General features: G+C 42.9%; 1 protein-coding gene across 3 annotated transcripts in view; it reads left to right on the top strand.

The window, feature by feature from the left end:
* PDS5B (PDS5 cohesin associated factor B) overlaps nucleotides 1-20,880 on the top strand; it is a 149,835-nt gene that overhangs the window by 96,683 nt on the left and 32,272 nt on the right. For all 3 annotated transcript variants that reach the window (XM_088460234.1, XM_088460236.1, XM_088460233.1), the window contains exons 19-23: nucleotides 403-563; nucleotides 3,292-3,415; nucleotides 5,032-5,190; nucleotides 7,970-8,038; nucleotides 14,758-14,894. In XM_088460234.1, the coding sequence (XP_088316360.1) occupies nucleotides 403-563; nucleotides 3,292-3,415; nucleotides 5,032-5,190; nucleotides 7,970-8,038; nucleotides 14,758-14,894 (650 nt within the window). The remainder of the gene's footprint in view (nucleotides 1-402; nucleotides 564-3,291; nucleotides 3,416-5,031; nucleotides 5,191-7,969; nucleotides 8,039-14,757; nucleotides 14,895-20,880) is intronic.

The raw sequence follows: 20,880 nt of genomic DNA, 5'->3' as shown, positions 1-20,880 counted from the left end.
TCATGTTAAACTTTGGCTCTAATTGTATCAAACTGGCTGTCCATATCACAGATCTCTATGTAAGTGCAGCTCAGCTGTGAAAGCTTATTTAGATTACAGGCTAGGAAAATTCCTTCAACATGAATTACACATTCACCACTTGATGACCTGGGGGGTTTTCACTCGCTCTCTCATGATCAGTCTGAAAATGAAAAGATTTAAATTCTATTGTCCATCAAGTTGTGCTTTAATACTGGAGACCTGTCACTGTGCCCAGCTGTCAGGATCTGTGTGTGTGCTGCATTATGTGACTGCAGTTTATCCATGACATAAAGTATAGAGCAAAAGCTAGGGGCAGTGAGACCTTAATTGTATTGATATAGGTATTCCTGCTGGTCTGACAGACTGATTTTATCTTCCTAGGTGCTGTCTTTCACACATCCCATCTCATTTCATTCAGCTGAAACCTTTGAATCCCTCTTGGCGTGTCTAAAGATGGATGATGAAAAAGTGGCCGAGGCTGCTCTGCAAATTTTCAAAAATACTGGAAACAAAATTGAAGATGATTTCCCGCACATTAGATCGTGAGTGTGTGTATATATAATATATATATTTTTTTTAAGATTTATTTATTTTTATTTTTTTTCCAAATTAACAATACAGAGGGTTAGTAATAATGAAAAATAATTGCCAAAGACACATCCCACTGATGGTGAGAACAGGAACAAACATTGAAAACATGCAAAATGCTAGTGTATTTTATGTGTGTGTGTATATGTATATATATGTATGTGTGTATATATATATATATATATATATATTTATTTTTGTGGTATACAACATCTTTCTCTTTCGAGATACACTACTTGTGTACATACATGCATAGTAAATTGTCTTAGTCGTGGTGACAATCCATTCTGTGAACACAACTGAGGGAACAGTTTCATTCCCCACCTTCAATTCGCCCCACAGCTGTCCGCTATCCCCAGACCTTATACGCAATGAAGTGGAGTGTCTGAAAGCCGACTTCAACTGCAGGATGACGGAAGTCTTGTTCAATCCCCTCTTTAGTGCCTATTACGTGGCTATTCTGCCTCTGTGCTTCTTCAAAAGCACTCAGTATTATGACATGCGCTGGTCGTGTGAGCACCTCATTATGGTTTGGATCATAAGCTGATATGATGAGCTGTATACCTAATAAACACTCTGGTGTTAGAATTAAAATTGAAGCGTCGGGTTATATAGATATAAATATATACACGAACAGTCAACATTTAGTACACACCCATTTTTCCGGTGTATCGAAATTTAAGCAATGTAAGTCCAGTGAATAACCTGGAAGGTAAGCGGTAAACTGCTGTAGGTTTAAAAAAGAAAAAGTTTTTTTAGGTTGACTTTCAGTGAACAAGTTATGGATTGAGAACCTTACAGCTGTTCATCAGAACTGAGAGAGGCTTCCCTGGCCATGTAGCACCACCAGTGGACTACTGAAGACTGGAAGAAGGTCTTATGGACCGATCAATCAAAATGTGAAATCTTTGATTCGTTACCCATAATTTAATTAAACATTTGCATTTTAAACATCCCATGTTCTACTTTTTAAAGCACTATTAAATTTCTTGCTTCAACATGCCAAGAAGTGACTGCTTGTAAAAGTAAATAAACCTCTATGACACAAACTGTCAAAGAAGGAAGAGGAATCATAATGGTCTGGGGCTCTTTTGATGGATCCCAAGTCAGTGACTTGCACAGACACCCGGAACCATAATGATTACCTACAGCGTTTTGCAGCACCATACAATAACCTAATCAAAGCCTAGTTGGTCAAGATTTCATCCTGATAATGACCCAAAACACAAATCCAGGCCATGTCAGAACTACCTTCGGGAAAAGCACAAGATCCAGTGCAGTTTCCAGATTTATAACCCCTCCTTGTTCTCTCCAGTGAATTTTGACAGCTGGGCGATGTTAAGTGATAGCCGGGTGGGGTCAGTGTAATACTTGAAACTCTAGTTCAAATAAATATGAGGAATTTTAACTTCTTTTAATTTTTTTTATCAGTGCTGTAGTCTCTGAGACCGTGCTAAACACTAATACTGTGCACATCTGCGCACTCAGTCTGTACTTACTGTAATGCTGGCCATACACTGGTACGACCAGCATAAGATAAGATTCATCTTACGATTTCCCTTGAACTCTCTGGCAGTCCCGGCCGCACTATTGGCACGATGGTCATACGATCTCGCGTACGATGCATCATGCGTCCGACCGTCCGCGCGGTGTCATTTGTTAAAAAAAAAAAAAAGGCATGCATGGGGGAGATCCATGATGCATGCATCTATTTTTAATAAAATAAGCCGCAAGGAGCACTCGTGAAATAGATCCTGGGGGGGAACACTGCCCATTGATCTGGTTTGGGATGAACTGGACAGCTGGGTGAAAGCAAAGCATCCTACAAGTGCAACTCTTTTGAGGAACTTTTAAAACAGGGCTTAATGAGAGTCTCACTCAATGCTGATATTCATGCACAGGGTTTGTTTTTCAACTGTGTAAGTTGCTAAAGTGTGCATGCGTACTATAGTATGTACGCACAGAGGAGCAGTTATGATTGATATCAGAAATGTATTGGAAATGTGCTGGGCGTTCTTGGCCGGTGGCTATTCAGACCCAAAAAATGATTTGTCTAATGGGCATTTTGTGTCGCTGAACTGGTTGTGAACTCAAACATTGGAGGTCGTTCTCTGAGAGAGATCTGCACCTAGCATGGGGTTGTGTAAGTGTATACGGTGTGACCAATAGTTGCATCTAATAATGCACCAAGTGGTATTTCAACGTCTAAAGACGCTCAAAGTGGGGGTCTGTCCTTGTACATTCAGATGCCAGGGGAAGGGCTGAAACTAGCATTAGCATGAAGTCGCAGACGCGACTACGCCAAAAGATGTGAAAGCGGCTGCAACAGCATGCGACTCGGTGCTGACAATATTTCACTTGCATAGTAATAAGTGTGTGACGGTTAGATCTGCAAAAGGTGTCTAGTTTGAGTCAGAAGTCAAGAATTTAGTACATTTTGATAAACAAAATTGTTTTTGTTTCTTCCAATGGGGGTAAACTGTATTAATTTCAGAGTACATTATCATTAAACTGCGTAAATTGCAATAAAAACATTTTACTGGTAGTGTAGATATATATTTCTTTTGTAGGCTCTGTTTTAAAGTTTTTTTACATTTCATTGAAAGGTTTAGTACATTCTGTAGTCCTCTGTGCTGCTGTAGAGCATATATTAATCCCGTATATGCTTGTGTTTTATTTAAGAGCTTTGCTTCCAGTTCTACAGCAGAAGGCTAAAAAGGGTCCTCTTCGTCAAGCAAAGTACGCTATCCACTGTATACACGCAATATTTACTAGCAAAGAGACACAGTTTGCCCAAATATTTGAGGTAAGAGTGTTGCCCAAGGTGAAATGTCTGTGTTGTGTATTTTTCAGTTAATTTTCTTTTAGTTTATCTGCAAGCTGTGTTTGTGTAAAGGCGCGTATCCACTTGCCGACAATGAAGGACTGAACAATAACGATATCCTTATCGTTCAGTCCTTCATAATACTGTGCAGTGCCCATACTGAACAATGTCGTTCACAGCAGGCACCCTCTCTCTTCCCCGAACATGCACAACCTGACGATATCGTCAGGTTGACCGTCATGTTTGAGCAATGCCGACAACGAGTAGAGGGAACGCGCATCACTGGTTGTTGCCGACGTTTTTCTGCACGATTAATGAGCGATTGAACGATAACGATGTCGTGATCGTTCAATCGCTCAGTTTTCTCGGCAAGTGGCTACGCGCCTTAACTTTTCTCCAGGGAGACATCTGATTGCTAATTTCCACCTATTTGATGGCATGTGTATTTATATATTCTCATTCTTCCTGTGCGGCTGTATGTTACATATACAGGACATAATCTCCCCACCCCCTCTTCCCCTTGTTTTTGGTCCTCAGTTGACCTTGTTCAGTCCTACACCATAACACTCTGGATTTGCCTGGACCTTTGACTTTAAGTTGGTCACAGCATAAATGTTACAGGTTTAACATTCGCATGTGGATTCTGGACTGAATAATGGTATTCTTCTTTAATTCTTAAAATTCCGTGTTCTGTGGTATTGACTACTACATGTAGCTGTTTATATACAGATCACATAACAGGTAGCTAAGTATTTATGCCTTCATATACTAAGTTTCCCATGCAGCCATTCAAAATTGGCAGGGGAAAGAGAAATGTTGCACAAACTGGGGTGTAAAGGTGCATACACACTAGACGATATGCTCCCTGAGTGATATCGTCTAGTGTGTCCCCGGCAGGCTGTGCTCAATGTCGTTCATGACATTGAGCACAGCCGCTGAACGATATCATTAGCGATATCGTTCAGCGCCGGGCTCTCTCACCCATTCCCTGACATGCAGCAACCTGACGAGGTCGTCAGGTTGGCCTGCATGTCAGCCCGATGAACGAGGATGACGAACGACCCGCGGGAACGCGCGTCGTCGTTCATCTTTTTTGTGTTAAAAATGGACGATAAAGTGGACGACTGAACGATAACGATATCGTTATCGTTCAGTCGTCCACTTTAATCGCCCAGTGTGTACGCACCATTAGTGTTGTGGGTATTTTTATTTATTTTTTCTTCCCAATTTGTATTTTAATTCTTCTATTTTGTGTAATTAATGCCCATCTTGTTTCAGCTTGTGTTACTGAGGACTTGTATATCCCTCTGTCAGGCCTTAGATTCATGTAATGCAGATAACAAGAGTTATTGTTTCCTAAGCCGTGTAATTGGGTGTCCTGTGTTATACTGTGGTGAAGCACATTGCTCGGGATGTGATTTCCTTTGTGTGCACTTCTAGATTTCTTGCTCAGTGTAAGTGCCCTTCAGCAGACTGCATCGGTACTGCTGCCCATGTAGCCTAGTTTTGTGTAGGTGAAGCCTGGTTTTCCCTTAAGTCTGACCAGCTCTGTAATCTTTAGTTCAATGGTTTTCTGACTCCATTTTTCTTACATTTAGCCATTACACAAGAGTCTGGACCCCAGCAACCCGGAGCAGCTCATTGTATCCCTCGTCTCCATCGGGCACATAGCACAGCTGGCGCCTGATCAGTTTGCCGCCCCATTAAAGTCAATGGTGGCAACTTTTGTGGTGAAGGATGTGTTAATGACTGACAGAGTAAGTTCTTGGTTCATTTGGGGAACATATTTCTGTTCATTGGCCTATGCAGTGATACAAGTATACTTGATGGCGGTGTCTCCTATGTCGGCTACTAACGCATTTTCCAACTACGAAATAATGTCTGAAACGCATCTTTAAAACATAGAATGAATCGCGTTTTGGGGAGCTCATGCCCACTATAGCGTGCTATTGTACACCTGTTGATCATTTTGGAATGCAGCACAACCTGCACATGGGCCCACATACATCTATCCTCCATGCGCTACAAGTCGCGCCACACCACGCAGGAGCTCTGTGTGCCTCGGTAGCGCCGAGCGTCTATTTATGCAACTTTTTACCTTCAAATGTGTCTTTATTCCCAGAGTTATGCAAATAGTTGGCACAAGCAGTTTCTGCTGATTAAAATGATATGCAGCATGCCTATGGTCCCTGTGCATCTGTGGGTGTATCTGCATAGCAAACGTAACGTTCGTGTCAGTGGCTGTAACACTGTAACGTAGCGTTTCACATGCAGATACATCCACAGACGCACAGAGAACATAGGCATGCTGCATATCATTTTAATCAGCAGAAGCTGCTTGTGCTATCTATTCACATCGCTCTGGGAATAAGATGCATTTGAAGGTCAGGGTCGCATAGACGCTCTGCGCTACCGAACCACGGCATGGGGCGATTAGAAGGGCTGTTTAACGAGCAAGGAGGCTAGATGGATGAGGACACCTCTGTATTGGTCATACATGAAAGTGCATACAGAGTTTTTACCAGTTTTCCAGCCGGGATACATTTGTCTAGTCGACGAGCAGTATGTTGAACACTGGAGTGGAGGTAGATGTTTACAATTGTACTGTGAAACTCTTGTAGACCTCATGGTGCCTGCCTCCCAGGGTCCACATGCTGCTTGTCCACATTCCGATTGTGGGAAAGACCATCGTATACCTTGCAGCCATTCGGCGGCATTCAATTAGTTTTGCACTCAGAGAAAAGTTTTGCCTGCCGGACTTTCCGCCGACATTGCGTGTTTTGGGGGCGCGGAAACTTATCGCGCGCGTCCCCGCTTTCCATCGTATTCAGTTCCAAAACAGGCCCGGAAGTGTTCCAATAGCCCTAATAAAACGAATTGGGCTACTGAACTTGTTTAAAATCCTTGTTATTAGCGTCCTTGCAAAGTGGTGAAGAATGGCATTAAGAAATATTTTATGGTGAAAATAAGTAGTCCCATCAACTTTGGGGTGCTTGAAAATGGGTACTATCTTATTTTAATGTCTGTAAAGTGAAGTTTTAGAAAAGTGAAATTCCTTAGTCATACAAGCATCTGCAATCCCAAAAATGTCCCCTTCTTAGAGCACCCCCAGAGCATATTTAGCTAGTTTTTGAAGTTGTCCCCCCACTTTTGTAATTTTCGCCCCCAATTTCAATGGTTTTTTTGGGGGTGGATCCTGGAATTTTTTTTCTTTAGGGGGGGGGAGGAGTTTGATTGGTTTTCCAACATTTGCACCCCAAAATATAGATTTTACACTTTCTCCACAGAATAGAAAGAGAAAAAAAATCGCCTATTTCATTTCCTTGACTTTCCGCATAGGCGAAAACGGACTGGAATTGAATACAGAGTAAAAAAAACCCCGCAAAATTATTGCTAAAAACCATACGAAAGCGTCTTTCACTTCTAATTGAATACGGCCCAAAGTGTGAACAAGCTCTTTAAAAGTGTGGTGTGTAAAGTAGAGTTGTGAACGTTGCAGTAAATTTGGAATTGACTGACTAAGGGAAGGTTTAAGTGCTTATACACAAATACTTTAAAGATCCACATTGAAAGACGGATTTCAAAGCCCATGAAACACTTTCAATTTCATAGTCTGACAATAATGTAAGCGAAGGGACCTGCACGTAAGCGTTTGTGTATATTGTGGTATTGCCTGCAGCTTTCAGATGTGTTATTGCTCAGTAAAGAAAATGGAGTTCTATGGGAAAGCTTGTTAAGTACATAGTATAATATGCTGCAGTGAAGCTTTGAGACTGCTTAACAAAGGCTTTGTTAATGTGCAGACAGAGTACAGGGGGTTCATCTGTTTAAACTAGCCTTGTATCTCAGGAGCAGGCTTTACAAGCCTGAAAACAAGACAACCACTAAGATAGTTATTAGTATACAGATTACAGTATGTGTTCACCCTTGCTAATAGTTTCTCCTATTTAGTAGCTGTGCATTTAACTTTTAAGACTCTGCTGATTGATTGTATTTTTGTTAATTTGCTGCATCAATAAGACTTTGACAATTTGAGACCGAACAGGCAAAACAAAGAAGTTACTGCACTTCCAAGAATATCCTGTATGATAGCCATTATCTTCTGTGGCTTAGGCAGAGATAGTATCAGGGCTTCTAAACTGTGTAAATTTGGTGAAGTTGCCCATAGTAACCCATCTGCTTCTGCTGGCATTTATCAAGTACATTCTATAATTTGATAGGCAAAAGCTGATTGGTCACTCTGGGCAGTTTCTATGCCTGTCCACTTCTTAACTCTATAGAAGGCTCTATACATTTCTCACTTTGCCACTCCAGTAAAGTAACAGGTGTTCAGTACAAGCTACCTAAACTGTTTGCCCTAGGAAGAGGTCATCTGAGATGTAACTATGGCAAATCTATTCGCTGAGATTTTTCTGTTCCAGATTGTTACCAGTGTTTGATTATATTCACCGTGGATTCATAGATTTGTTTAAACAAAGTGTTCACTTATATCGGTTGTCTTAATCTGTCCTGTTTAATTAAGGATTTTTGTTTTAGTGCCCGGGCAGGAAGACCACTAAACTCTGGGTACCTGATGATGAAGTTTCACAAGAAACATTGGTTAAGGCAAGTTTCCTGCATTTTCACAGGATATATGTATTTAGTGATTTTATTTTTATAGTATTTAATGTATATAAAATTCCAACTAAGTAGAAGCAAACCTGCTAAAAGATGCCACCATTATGATGGTTTACTGCTACTAGACTATTACGTATGTGTATATATGTGCATGGGTGCAAATACATATATATACTGTGGATTTTATATGTTCTCCCTGTGTGTACGTGGGTTTCTTCCAGGTGCTCCAGCTTCCTCCAACACAGGCCAGTTAATTGAATTGTAGCTACAGTATGTGTGCACATGTTATAAGGAGCATAGATTGTAAGATCAACAGGGACTGATGTGAATGTATAAATATTCTCTGTAAAGTGCTTTGTGTATGCTACATAAATATATATTTCCACACATTTTATTAATATATTAAAATACACCTATATATATTTGTTCATAATACTGCAGTTTTTCCAATTCATCTGTGTGGGGGCCCATGACTGGAAACACTGGGTTATATAGATTGGTGTTGCTTTGGAGACTGCCCGTTTTTGAATTTGTTTTCAAAAGTTCAATCTCCTCCAATTATATACTCCAGTAGCCTCCCAGGAATGCCACTCACCCGAGGCAGTCTCTGCTGAGGGACTACCTCCGTGATGGACCTGGTCACTGCTCCATCGATGTCCAGTACCACACCCCACACCGAAGTTGCGTCTTACATGCAAGTGCTGAACCTGTTTTTATATTGCATGCATGCCTCGAGACCACGGGTGGGGGTCAGGATCATTAGGCACAGGAAGAAAGCCATCCGTCAATGCTTGGTCCCAGGAGTAGGTCGGTATCCGGAGTTTAGATAGAAAGTAAAAAAGTCGACAGTGTCTAGATAGACACCATATGTTAGACAATCAATAGGTCGACAGGGACGAAGGTTGACTGGTACAAATGGTCGACGCATGTTTTGTTTTGTTAGGCACTTACCTGTGGGTTAGAGTTAGGCACCAGGAGGCAGGGTTTAGGGTTAGGCACTAGAAGGGATGGTTAGGGTTAGGCACCTGCCTCAACGGTTAGACACAAGGAGGGAGGGATAGATTAGGCACCAAGAAAGGTGGGTTAGGAAACAAAACAAAAAGTGTCGACCATTTGTTCCTGTTGACTTTTTGTCCCAGATATGAAAGTGTAGCATATCAAATTAATCGGCAGTCTCCTGGTGCGTACTAGTTGTATCGCATTACATCGTAGACTTGGACGCATTTTTGGCAAAAAAAGACACACAACGCTAGCAGTGTCTCACGGGACCAGGCGCGCCAAGAGGTGCTTTATGACGCGACTGCAGCAAAGTTGAGTGAGGATACATCTGTACTTCTAGACCAAGAAAATGAGAGATCTCTGCTGTTCTTCATTCCCGAAAGTTATTGGGTACCAAATCTTCCTCCCAGGAGGAAGGTGAGCAGGTTGAAGGCTCGGACCCTGAGGTTGCCTTGTGCCCTCACAAGGGCATCAAAAGGAAGTAAGGTATAGAGAATTTAAAATGACCCGCCCATCAGGGGAAATATTTCTTGCAGACCTAAATGACCTAGGTTTCGCTTTTTGGTCCTTGGAAATGAAACAGTCAGACCTCCAGAAATTAATGTCTGCACCTTGTGGAGCTCAGCAGATAGGAAAATAGGCATAGTCAGCTAAGTGTCCAGCTCCAATGCCTTCTGAAAAACAGTTATCATTAAGGGCAGGCCACCCACATGGGAATGTACCTTGATTGAGTCTGTTTTCTTCTCTGTGATTTCATTCCACCTCAGACACCCTCTTTAGGTGAGAGCAATTGTAAGTTTTGAATGCATAATAAACCTAATCGTCAACAAAATATTTATCCACCACTAGCAGATCCAAAGGACGCCATATTGTCCTTAATATCATCAAAGGTACCTGTACCAGATCCAGAAGAGCAGAAGGTTTTTACCCCAATTTCTTCTTGGTGCAGCTGCTGGATGGTTCCTTTCGATCTTGAAATCCCTAAAAATTCAGATTTAGGTGGGCATGTTCAAGATGGAGTCCTTGATTTTTATCATGAACAGGATATAACAGATTATGGTGTTTATGGACATTGAGGATGTGTACTTGCATGCAGGGCCGTAGCTAGGGTAGTGCGGCCAGTGCCATCGCACAGGGCACCACAGGTCAGGGGGCGCTGTTTGGGCCTGTCAAATTTCTGTTTATGATCATTCTTGCTTGTAGCTTCCTCTTATTTCACCCCCAGCATCTCCCGGCCTCTCCTATCTTTTCCCTGGCCCTTCCCCATGAAGCCATGGTCCTTTTTGGGTACATTATGTCCCTTTCAAAAATGAGGGGGGCGCCAATGCTCTTTCTGGCACAGGGCACCAAAAAGTCTAGTTACGGCTCTGCTTGCATGCTCCAATGTGAGAGGGACACAAGGACCTCGGATATGTAGTTCAGTCCCATTACTTTGACTTTTTGGCTCTACTTTTTGACCTGGCAACTGTGCCATGTCTGTTCACGAAGATGAAGGCAATGATGCCTGCTTCCTTCTCTCATCCAGATGAGTATTTCCTATATAGGCAATCGGTTGATCAAGGATGGCTTCCAGGCTTGTTGCAGGCTTATGTTCTTTTGGCAACGCAGACGTTAAATCCCTTAAATGATTCCAGAAGTGCAAAAAAACAACCTGACACCTTCACCGTTCTTGCTGTTTGTCACTTGTCTGCATGGGAAGGTCAAGTAGTCCTGTTGGCACCAGACAGGCAGCGAAAGTGGTTGTTAAACTGATATTCTTATCATGGCAGTGGGCCCATCTTGGTGTTTGCCTCCAAAACTAGGTTGACTAAGTCAGGTGTCTTTTCTTCACCAAAGTTCAACTTTGCTGGTGTTAATGATGTGGCTGCTGAATCCTTAGTCCTTTAGAGCTAAGCGTAAGCTTTCTCTGGCAGCGTAGTTCAGACCATACTCTGGGCTAGAAACTGGTATCATCAAGAAGTTTTCACAGGGTGTGTGAAAGGAAGTGGGTGTTTCCAACTTATTTTCTATGTTCTTAAAAGTTTCAGGCTTCAGCTTTCTCCATTTCTTTTCCAGAGAAAAATGTCACTTTTACTGGAAGGCCAAATTTGCTTGCAGGGAGTGATGTGCAACCACCATACATCATTACTTTGGTAATTTTTCACGTTTTACAATAGGGGAAGTAATCTTGTTCCCGAAAATGTGACTGCCATTTCTACCAGATTGCGGAGTTCCCTTTGCCTGCCATGGTCTGTGGGCTGAGCAGCTGTGCAACATGGCCGCCTGGTGTTTGGTACACACATTCACAAGGTTTTATGGTAGAAAAATGTGATTAGGAAATCAGGGAAAGAGTTTTCCTTGTTAACATTAAATTGACATGATGAAGCCTTGCTTGGGTGCCTTCCTGCGGATAACACATCCCTACTGTAGTAAGACACAATGAAGGTGGCACTCCAAGACTGAGGCCTTTAGTAAAGCAAATGGTGCTTTATTGCAACGTTTCGGGGTCCAGCACCCCTTCGTCAGGACACACAGTGCAACTTAAATACAAATATTCTAAAAGACTCACCTGTCCCGTCTCCTGTCGATCCCCAGCGTCCCGCGCTGCACATCCGGTCCCAAGTCTGACATCACACCGGAAGTGACGTCAACCTGAGCCTGCCGACGGGAGAACGGGGCAGGGCAGCCACAGACTCGTGAGCCCAGTGATTGTCCGTTGCCATGGGAAAGCCCCACACAGACCAACCCACAGCTCTCCACGTTGTCACCCACGCCACCACCCTTTAACTCTTGTAAATATATACTTAAAAAATATACTTAAAAAAATACATATAACGAAATAAATATAAAAACCTCACTTTCTGACAACTTCAGTGAATATTACATAAGGCTGGAGTGAGCATAAAACAAATACCATTACACAAACACATTAATCTGCTTTACAGACAGAATATTAAATATCAAAATGCAAAGTGCTAAAATAACTTTCAATACGATACACTTCTAAAAATTCCTTCAACCCATACCTGGAAATACATGATATCTATTGTATAATGACTCTCTATAGATCAGATATACACCCAGCTATGGGATCCACACCCTAGATCTCACAACCTATGATAAAACTAAAGGCACATGGACAATCACCCACATAGCTTAAACAGTTATACTACTCCAACACCGCACTATGTGGGATACTCCATCACAAACTCCGCAACCATATTAAAGCTCCAGTCAGAATTAAGGATTCCCAACTCACACTATAGGAAACAACTCAAATTCAATGCCTCATTTAAACCCTGTGGGCTCCCTGTATCTAACCTGAATATCCATTTATATTCCAACTGGAGCAGTTTACGTGACCCGTCACCCCTACGCATCCTTGGTGGCACTTGATCAATAATACGATAGCGCAGCATGGCCATATTATGCCTGGCCTCTACAAAATGTCTCGCCACTGCCTTTTCACTGGTGCCAGACACAAGTGCTGCATGAATGGCTGACCTGTGCTGCGCCATCCTCTCCTTGAACTGCCTATCTGTCTTGCCCACGTAGTGTAACCCACATGGGCAAGACAGAAGGTAAATAACATATTTTGTAGTGTAGATCAATGTGAATCCAATTGAAAACATCTTGCCAGTGTATGGATGGAGAAATTTATCTCCTGACACTAAATATGAACAGGTCGCACAACCCGTACATCTATAGCACCCACCCTTTTTGTTGGCCACTCTCTGGTCCAAACTCCAATCCGTGATGTCTGTCTTCACCACTAGATCCTTAATATTTGGACCCCTAGTGAAGCCAGGCATCAACCTGCTGCTCTTAAGACACCCTAAATCTGGGTCTGACGTTATAATCGGCCACAAATACTTGGCCTTTTCATTCGTTTGATAGCTCTTATTGTCAAACTGATGGACCCAAGGAATCACTTCAATTGCTTCTGACTACCTTCTTGTAAGATCTCAAAACGTTTTTTAGCAAGGGCTTTCTTCTTTGCCTGTACTAATGTCTTCCTTGGATACCCACTTGAAATAAACTTATCCAGCATTACCTGCCACTAGTTATTCTACACACTAATAAATTGTGTCTGTTGCAGATCTGGGATGAAAACTCTCAAACTTTAGTAAAGTATTGCGATCTGTCAGTTTTGAAAAAACATTGGTGTATATATCTTGCCTGCTCTGACTGAGATCTTTACATCCAAAAAATGTATGTCTGATTTACTACCACCATGGATAATTTTGCTGGACACTCAGAATCATTGTGCCCTGCAATTAACTGGTTCAACTCCATTTCAGGCCCCTGCCACAACACCAATATGTCGTCTATATACCTAAAGTATTTAAAACTACTACTCACTTGGGTCTCAGAAAAAAATAGATCTAATTCCACTGAATGCATATACTCATTTGCGTAAGATGGAGCTACGCACAAGCCCATAGCGCAGCCAGCTAGCTGAATAAAAAAACGGCCATCATAGGTTAAATAATTCCGGGTCAGAGTGAACTCTTAACAATTCCATAGAAAAATGTATATCTGGGCCAACACATTTGGGATTACCCATGATAAGCCTCTTGACTGCCACCAATCCCCTATCCTGCGGGATGCACGTATAGAGACTGGTGACGTCAGTACCCATCAAGAGCACATTTTCAGGAACCACACTCAAAGCTTTACAAGCCCGGATTGAAGATGACTTATCCTTTACGTGCATAAAAGTGCCTTGGTTGCACGGCTGCAAAAAAGGCATCTAAGTAAACTGCAATCAGTTCACACAAAGACCCCTGGCTGGAATAATCGGCCTGCCAGGGGGGGGGAGGGGGGGGGGTTCTGTGCATCCTTACGTATCTTAGGGATTGTGTAGAATATTGGGACCACAGGGCATTCTTTAAATAACACACCTCTGATCTCTTTGTCAATAATACCTTCCCCAACAGCCTTATCAAGCATATTGATGATATGCTATTGATCATGTACCACCAAGGATGCGTAGAGGTGACTGGTCACGTAAACTGCTCCAGTTGGAATATAAATGGATATTCAGATTAGATACAGTGAGCCCGAAGGGTTTAACTGAGGCATTGAATTCGAGTTGTTTCCTATAGTGTAGGCTGGGAATCCTCAATTCTGACTGGAGCTTTAATATGGTTGCGGAGTTTGTGATGGAGTATCCCACATAGTACGGTGTTGGAGTAGTATAACCGTTTAAGCTATGTGGGTGATTGTCCATGTGCCTTTAGTTTTATCATAGGTTGTGAGATCTAGGGTGTAGATCTGATCTGTAGAGAGTCATTATACAATAGATATCATGTATTTCCAGGTATGTGTTAAAGGGATTTTTAGTAGTGTATCGTATTGATAGTTATTTTAGTACTTCGCATTTTGTATATTGATATTTAATATTCTGTCTGTAAAGCAGATTCATGTGTTTATGTGATGGTATAAGTATATGTTTTATGCTCACTCCAGCCTTATTTAATATGCACTAAAGTTGTCAGATAGTGAGGTTTTTATATTTATTTCTTTATATGTATTTTTTTAAGTATATTTTTTAAGTATATATTTACAAGAGGTGATATATTAAAAAGTTTTTTTTCCTTTGCTTTAAAATTAATGGAATTTAAAAAACCATTCCTATAACTAAGCATTTATTTTACTGGTATTGTACAAAGTGTATTTGAATGTCTTTGAAGAAAATATATAAAGTAATGCTCTGTATTAATTAGATTCACGCTATAAAGATGATGGTGCGCTGGTTATTAGGTATGAAGAATAACCATAGTAAATCTGGAAATTCTACATTACGGCTCTTAACAGCAATATTACATGCTGATGGCGATTTAACAGAACATGGAAAGTTGAGGTAAATGCTCACACTTTTGTGGTTTTTGTTTTTTTTGCTTTCCTCTCTAAAATGTATTTTAAGACTGCTGTGCTTAGAATGAGAATGACTAATTTTACATATAATATAATGTGTTGTGTAACGTTAACTTCTTATTTATGAAGTGTATTTGGTCTGATGTATCACGCCTACACCCAGTACCTGTAGAAACGTTTATAGACCTTTTTCCAGCTTAGATATGGCCTCTTCTGAGATCTGCTCCGGTAATTGGGTCCAGGAAAAAGTATGTTGTAATGTTAATGCAGCCTTTCTTTCCTTTTTTGTGACTGCACATCTAACCAAAATGCAACTGTATCATAGAAGTACACCAATTGGATATTGGTAGGTTAGCAATACTGGGGTGCTGGCTCCCTTGCAATGAGAATTTAGGCAGTAGTCCAGGCGAACGCCTGAACTGGGTTTAACATGTAACCCCTCGACCTCCCTACAACTGAGAATACTAATTTGTGAATGGGGAAGCTGAGTTACAGAATTTAGGGCTGAAAAATTATTCTTTTTAACAAATTTAAAAATGTTATTTTATTTCTTTCATCCTATGGGGAACACAGCACTTTGGGGGATATAGTCTTAAGCCAGATAATCTAGTTTTATTATTATATTTTTTTCTTTTTTAATGCTGGTAGCAGTAGGGTGCTTTGGCACTGAGCCTCTGGCAGATTGTTTTGTTTGTTTTTACTTATAAATAAATACAGAAATGAAGAGCATCCACACAGCCTGCAATGTTCTCGGAACCCCCCCCCCTTCCCACTCCCCCCTCATCTGCCATTAGTGCAACTGGCTTTAATGGTTTTGCTGTTTAAGGTAGTGTTTCTTAAGGCAAAAGGGTTTGAATGACTTGTATTGGTGCGATTTCAAGTTTGCAACCACTCCTGGTCAGTTAGCCAGTTTGCTTATGCAAGAGAGTTTAGATAATGATTTTAAGCGTTGACCTTATAAAAGGACTGCTCTTTGTCTTTCTGAAAATGGTTGCACTTTTACTACGGGTGCAGGGTTGTTTTAATACAGTGAGTGATTTATGATCAAACTCCATACAATTCCAAAATTACCACTTGGTTTTTGAGTTCAGCTTTGACAGATTTGCAACAACCTACTTTCTGCTTTGGTTTATAGGAAAGACTTATTATTTTTTTTCTCTTGCTATCTCCACATAAGACTATCCCCAATTCATGGTATAATCTAAGTTCTACTTAAATCAGGATATTGTGATCCCGGCATTTTCCTGAGATCAGTTTTAGAGGAAGAGGGATCTGTTTACTTGTTGAATGATAGAGCGCTACAGAGCTGCTCTGTGGAGACTTGAGTTGGGAGCTGATGCTGTTTTAGTCTTCTGTGATGCCCAGAAGAGAAGCCAAATCTTTCTTTGTGTCTAAGTTAACAATTGCTAGATGAGTACTTTGATTTGAGACTTACATTGGATTGGTGAAACGATGTGAAGGCATGTCCTGCCAAATCCGTGTGTTGTCACTACAAACAATACAAATGCAGTGGAAGTAAAAGTCCATTATAATTCTCACAGGAGGAATAAACCAAAATTTCTTCTTCAGGGTCCAAAGGGCTCACAGGGAGACATTGGGTTGTAGGAGGGACCTGGAGAACCGGACACCAACAGCAAAGCTTTTGAATCCCATGATGCTCTGGTCCTTCCCCCTATACACCGCCCACAGCCTGAGGGCACTCCAGTTTTGTTGGTGTCCGGCAGGAGCAAGGATCACCATTATAACGGGGCTGCATTAAGCAGCCCAAGCTTTTAATTTATGATTTATTTTATATTCTATTTTTACTATAACGGGCGCGCAGCACCAGACTCTCCTCCGGACGTCTGTGCTGCCGTCCCATCACCCCTTCGCGGCGCAGTGACACCAAGCCTGTGTTAGATATTCCCATCGGAGCTCTGACGGGGGCCAGCTATCAGGCTCCCCGGACCCCAGACTGCAGCCCGGAATCCAGGGGAGAGGTAAGGCTGAACCCCGTTCACGGGGACCCGTGGTATAGTGCAGTCTGGTCTCAGGAGATAGATCGGAGGCGCTGATCAGGACACTGGCTCGCCCACTAGACCACCGGGGCAAAATTATACTGGCACAGAGGCACATTATTATGGTCGGGGACCCAGTGGTTAACGTCAGCCAGGGGAACAGGCTCTCTCCCTGCAGCCCCTCCCCCAGCTCAGGGCGCCTTTCCACTGCACTCTTGGTGGTCCCTGAGCTGCTTCTCCCTCACCCTCCACCCCCTCAGATGTGCAGCAGCCATTTTCTGCAAGCAGGTCTCTGGAAAAGCTGGTTCCAGTCCCCCTGTATACCTCTCCCACGGGCCAGGTTATACAGCGTTATATCCTACCAGCCAATCAACTGTAGTTTATATTAGTGCCCATTGCAGACATGTAATGCTTTTCTGCGTTTATATGTGATTTGTGCTAGTGCTAAACTCTATTTTCTGTACTGTCAGTTTTTAACTGTCCCTTTATTCTACTATACCCTGACATACTAAGGTATAGAGAGGGGGTTCATTGTACCTCACTTTTTCTATGTGTGAGGACTTACATACTATATAGCGTGGATGCACACTACATTGTGCCATATATAGCGCTGATGCACACTACATTGTACCATATTACACATACTACAGTGTGTTCACTGCACTGTATCATACTGTGTGTTGTATTATTCTTGTGGCTATGTCTGGCAGAGGAAAGAATAACAAGCAGACTGAGGCTACTGCCCCTACTCTGTTGTCATGTAAGTCCTGTTCAGCAGGCTTAGTCCTAGAGGATAAGAGATTCGGTATTCCTGCGCACTGGATTATATCTGACGGGGTATGCGGCACTTAGATATGAGGGTGCCAATCCCTCTGGGGTTAAATACAATACACAATAATAATCTAATGTGCTTCCCCTGGTGCTGTACTGGTGTTGCATACTCCTTAAAATACAGTAGACAACACCAGTACAGCACCAGGGGGAGCACATTAGATTATTATTGTGTATTGTATTTAGTCCTAGAGGACCCCTTTCAGGATGGTCTTTGTATTAATTTCTACACAGTCCCGGTGTCTCTCCCTCAGTACCCACCCTGGGCGGCTTTTTCACAGATGCTGGCAAAAATTACGGACCACATAGCAGTCCCCGTAGTGGCTCCCCCTGTGGGATGGCCACAGCAGGTACTCCCTGCAAATCCTGTGCCTCCCCCAAGGGTAGACGTACTGTCTACCTCAGTACAGAGTTTGGCTAATACCTCTCTGGTTTTTCAGCAAATGCTACAAAAGGACAAGCCTTTACCTACTAAATCTAGTAAACGTGCTCTTATCTTCCCAGTCCACTCAGTTATCTGACTCAGATATATCATCTGGGAAGGCAGAAGACGCAGACCTCTCTTACTCTTAATCCGTCTCAGGAGAAGAGGAGCCACCTTCTAAACTAAATTATACCTGCTCTTGTGGGTACTATAAAATCTATTTTACAAATAGAAGAGGATGAACCTGCTCCTAAGAAAAAGAATGCACTTTTTAAGCGACAAAAGGTGGTTTTACCAGAATTGCCTCAATCCAATCCGCTATCTGATCATATGAGTGAAGCATGGAATATGCCTGGTAAAAGGTTTCAAATTCAAAAACCGTTCCATTCCTTTTTCCCTCTTCCAGCTGCTGATTGCACTATATTGAAAATTCCCCCAGCAGTGGATTTTCATGTAACACATCTGGTTAAAAATGCCACATTACCCATTCGTACTGCAACGTCATTGAAGGAGACTACAGATAGACGTATAGAAGCTTGTCATGAATCGATTTACACTCTTACAGGAGCTATTACTCGTCCTGCTAGTGCTACGGCTTGGGTGGCGAGAGCCATTGAGAGTTGGGCAGAGGCCCTAGAGGAGACATTTCCATCTGATGCTTCAAAGAAACTATCCTATCTCACATTAGGGATGGAGCAGCTATGGATACGGCTCTCCTGGCCTGCAGGTTATCCGCCGTATTCTTTGGCTCCCTTCCTGGAAAGCAGATTTGGACTCAAAGCGGGCTCTGGAGTCTCTTCCTTATTCGGGAGACATCCTATTTGGTCTAGAATTAGATAAAATTTTGACTACTTTGGCAGCTTCCAAGACTGCGTTCCTGCCCTCTGCATATAGTACTAAACCTAGGCCGTCATCCTTTCGGTCCTTTTTACCTCAAGGTAAAGGCAAGGGTCAGTCCTTTCCATGGCAGCAGACATCAGCCAAGGCCTCCAAGCCTAGGGCCAAACAAGCCTTGGATACTAGACGTCCACCTACCAAATCTGAGGACAAGCCTGCAGCCTGACATGGGTGGGCTTCTCCCTGTGGGCTCCCAGGGTGGGAGGCCGGCCTCTTCAATTCGCCCACATTTTGCATCAAACCACGTCATATGCCTAGGTAAGAGAAGAGGTCTCCCATGGATACGCCCTCTCCTTCCTGAGGCGACCCACCCAGCTGTTCTTTTGCACAGGACCGCCATTGGAGTCGACCAAGGCCCTACTGCTCCAAAAGCCATTCAGACCTTACTGAATTCAAGAGTAATAACTCTGGTCCCCTCCTCACAACGGGGCAAGATTAATTTTTCTACCCTTTTTCTTAGTTCAGAAGCCAAATGGGTCTCATCGGCTTATCCTCAACCTCAAATCTCTGAACAAGTTTATCAGGGTGGCCAGGTTTCGTATGGAAACCCTCCGTTCCATTATCCTAGCTATGGAGCCTTTTATGGTATCCCTAGACATTCAGGACGCTTACCTACATGTACCTATTGCACCTTCTCATCAACAAACAATATCCAATTTGTTACACTGCAGCAACATTATCAATTTCAGACTCTGCTGTTTAGACACTCAACGGCCCCTCAGGTCTTTACCAAGATCATGGCAGTAATGGCGGCCTCTCTTCGTCTTCAAGGGATCAGACTGCTCCCATACCTGTTGGTCAGCTCCCCAGAGACTCATCACTGCCATCTGCAGGTAACCATTGCCTTTCTACAAATGCACCATTGGCTGATCAACTGGAAAAAGTCTTCCCTGACACCCTCTCAAAGGATGGTACATTTGGGAGCCCTCCTGGACTCTCGAGTTAAGAGAATCTTCCTAACATCAGACAAGATTTCAGCACTGGCTGCGCAGACTACTCTGCAATTTCCGAGTGTCAATTCACTCTGCAATGCAGGCCTTGGGATCAATGGTCTTCACCTTTGACATGGTTTCACTCCAGTCCACTACAACACCTGATCCTCTCCAGGTGGATCGGGCTAGCCCATCTGCTCTGATCCCAGACGATGAGCCTCCACCCAGAGGTTCACCTTTCCCTAGCCTGGTGGCTACAGACTTCCCATTTGAACAGGGGTTGTCCCTTTTGTATCCCGGACTGGGCTCGCCTCACCATGGACGTAATCCTCAGAGGGTGGGGTGCAGGAGCCAGCCAGCACTCCTTCCAGGGCCGATGGTCCCCAGTCAAGGCAGTGCTTCCAATTAATATCCTGGAACTTAGAGTCATCTACAGAGCTCTCACTGTGGCTTAGAGCATTCTGAAAAACAGGCCAGTAACAAGTACAGTACGACAGCGGCATGGCTGTGGCCTACCTCAATCACCAAGGGGGCACTCGAAGTCAGTCAGCAATGACAGAAGTGTCCCGCATTCTCACATGGGCCGAACGCAGTCTCCCAGCCATCCCCGCAGTGTTCATAACGGGGATTCTCAATTGGGAAGCGGATTTCCTCAGCCGTCACGACGTGCACGCAGGCGAATGGTCCCTACATCCAGAAGTCTTTCAGCTTCTGGTGGACAAATGGGGTCTTCCAGAAGTGCATCTCATGGCCTCTAGACACAACAACAAACTTCCAGTTTATGGAGCCAGAACAAAGGACCTGGACGCGGCCTTCATAGATGTCTTGATGGTAAAATGGAAATTCCAGTTGGCGCATCTCTTCCCTCCTATATCCCTGCTTCCTCGAGTG

The sequence above is a fragment of the Taudactylus pleione genome, unplaced genomic scaffold (assembly GCF_031769625.1).
Source record: "Taudactylus pleione unplaced genomic scaffold, aTauple2 ptg000043l, whole genome shotgun sequence".
Lineage (NCBI taxonomy): Eukaryota > Metazoa > Chordata > Amphibia > Anura > Myobatrachidae > Taudactylus > Taudactylus pleione.
Note: the sequence above shows the minus strand (reverse complement) of the source record. Positions and strands in the feature narration are given on the sequence as shown.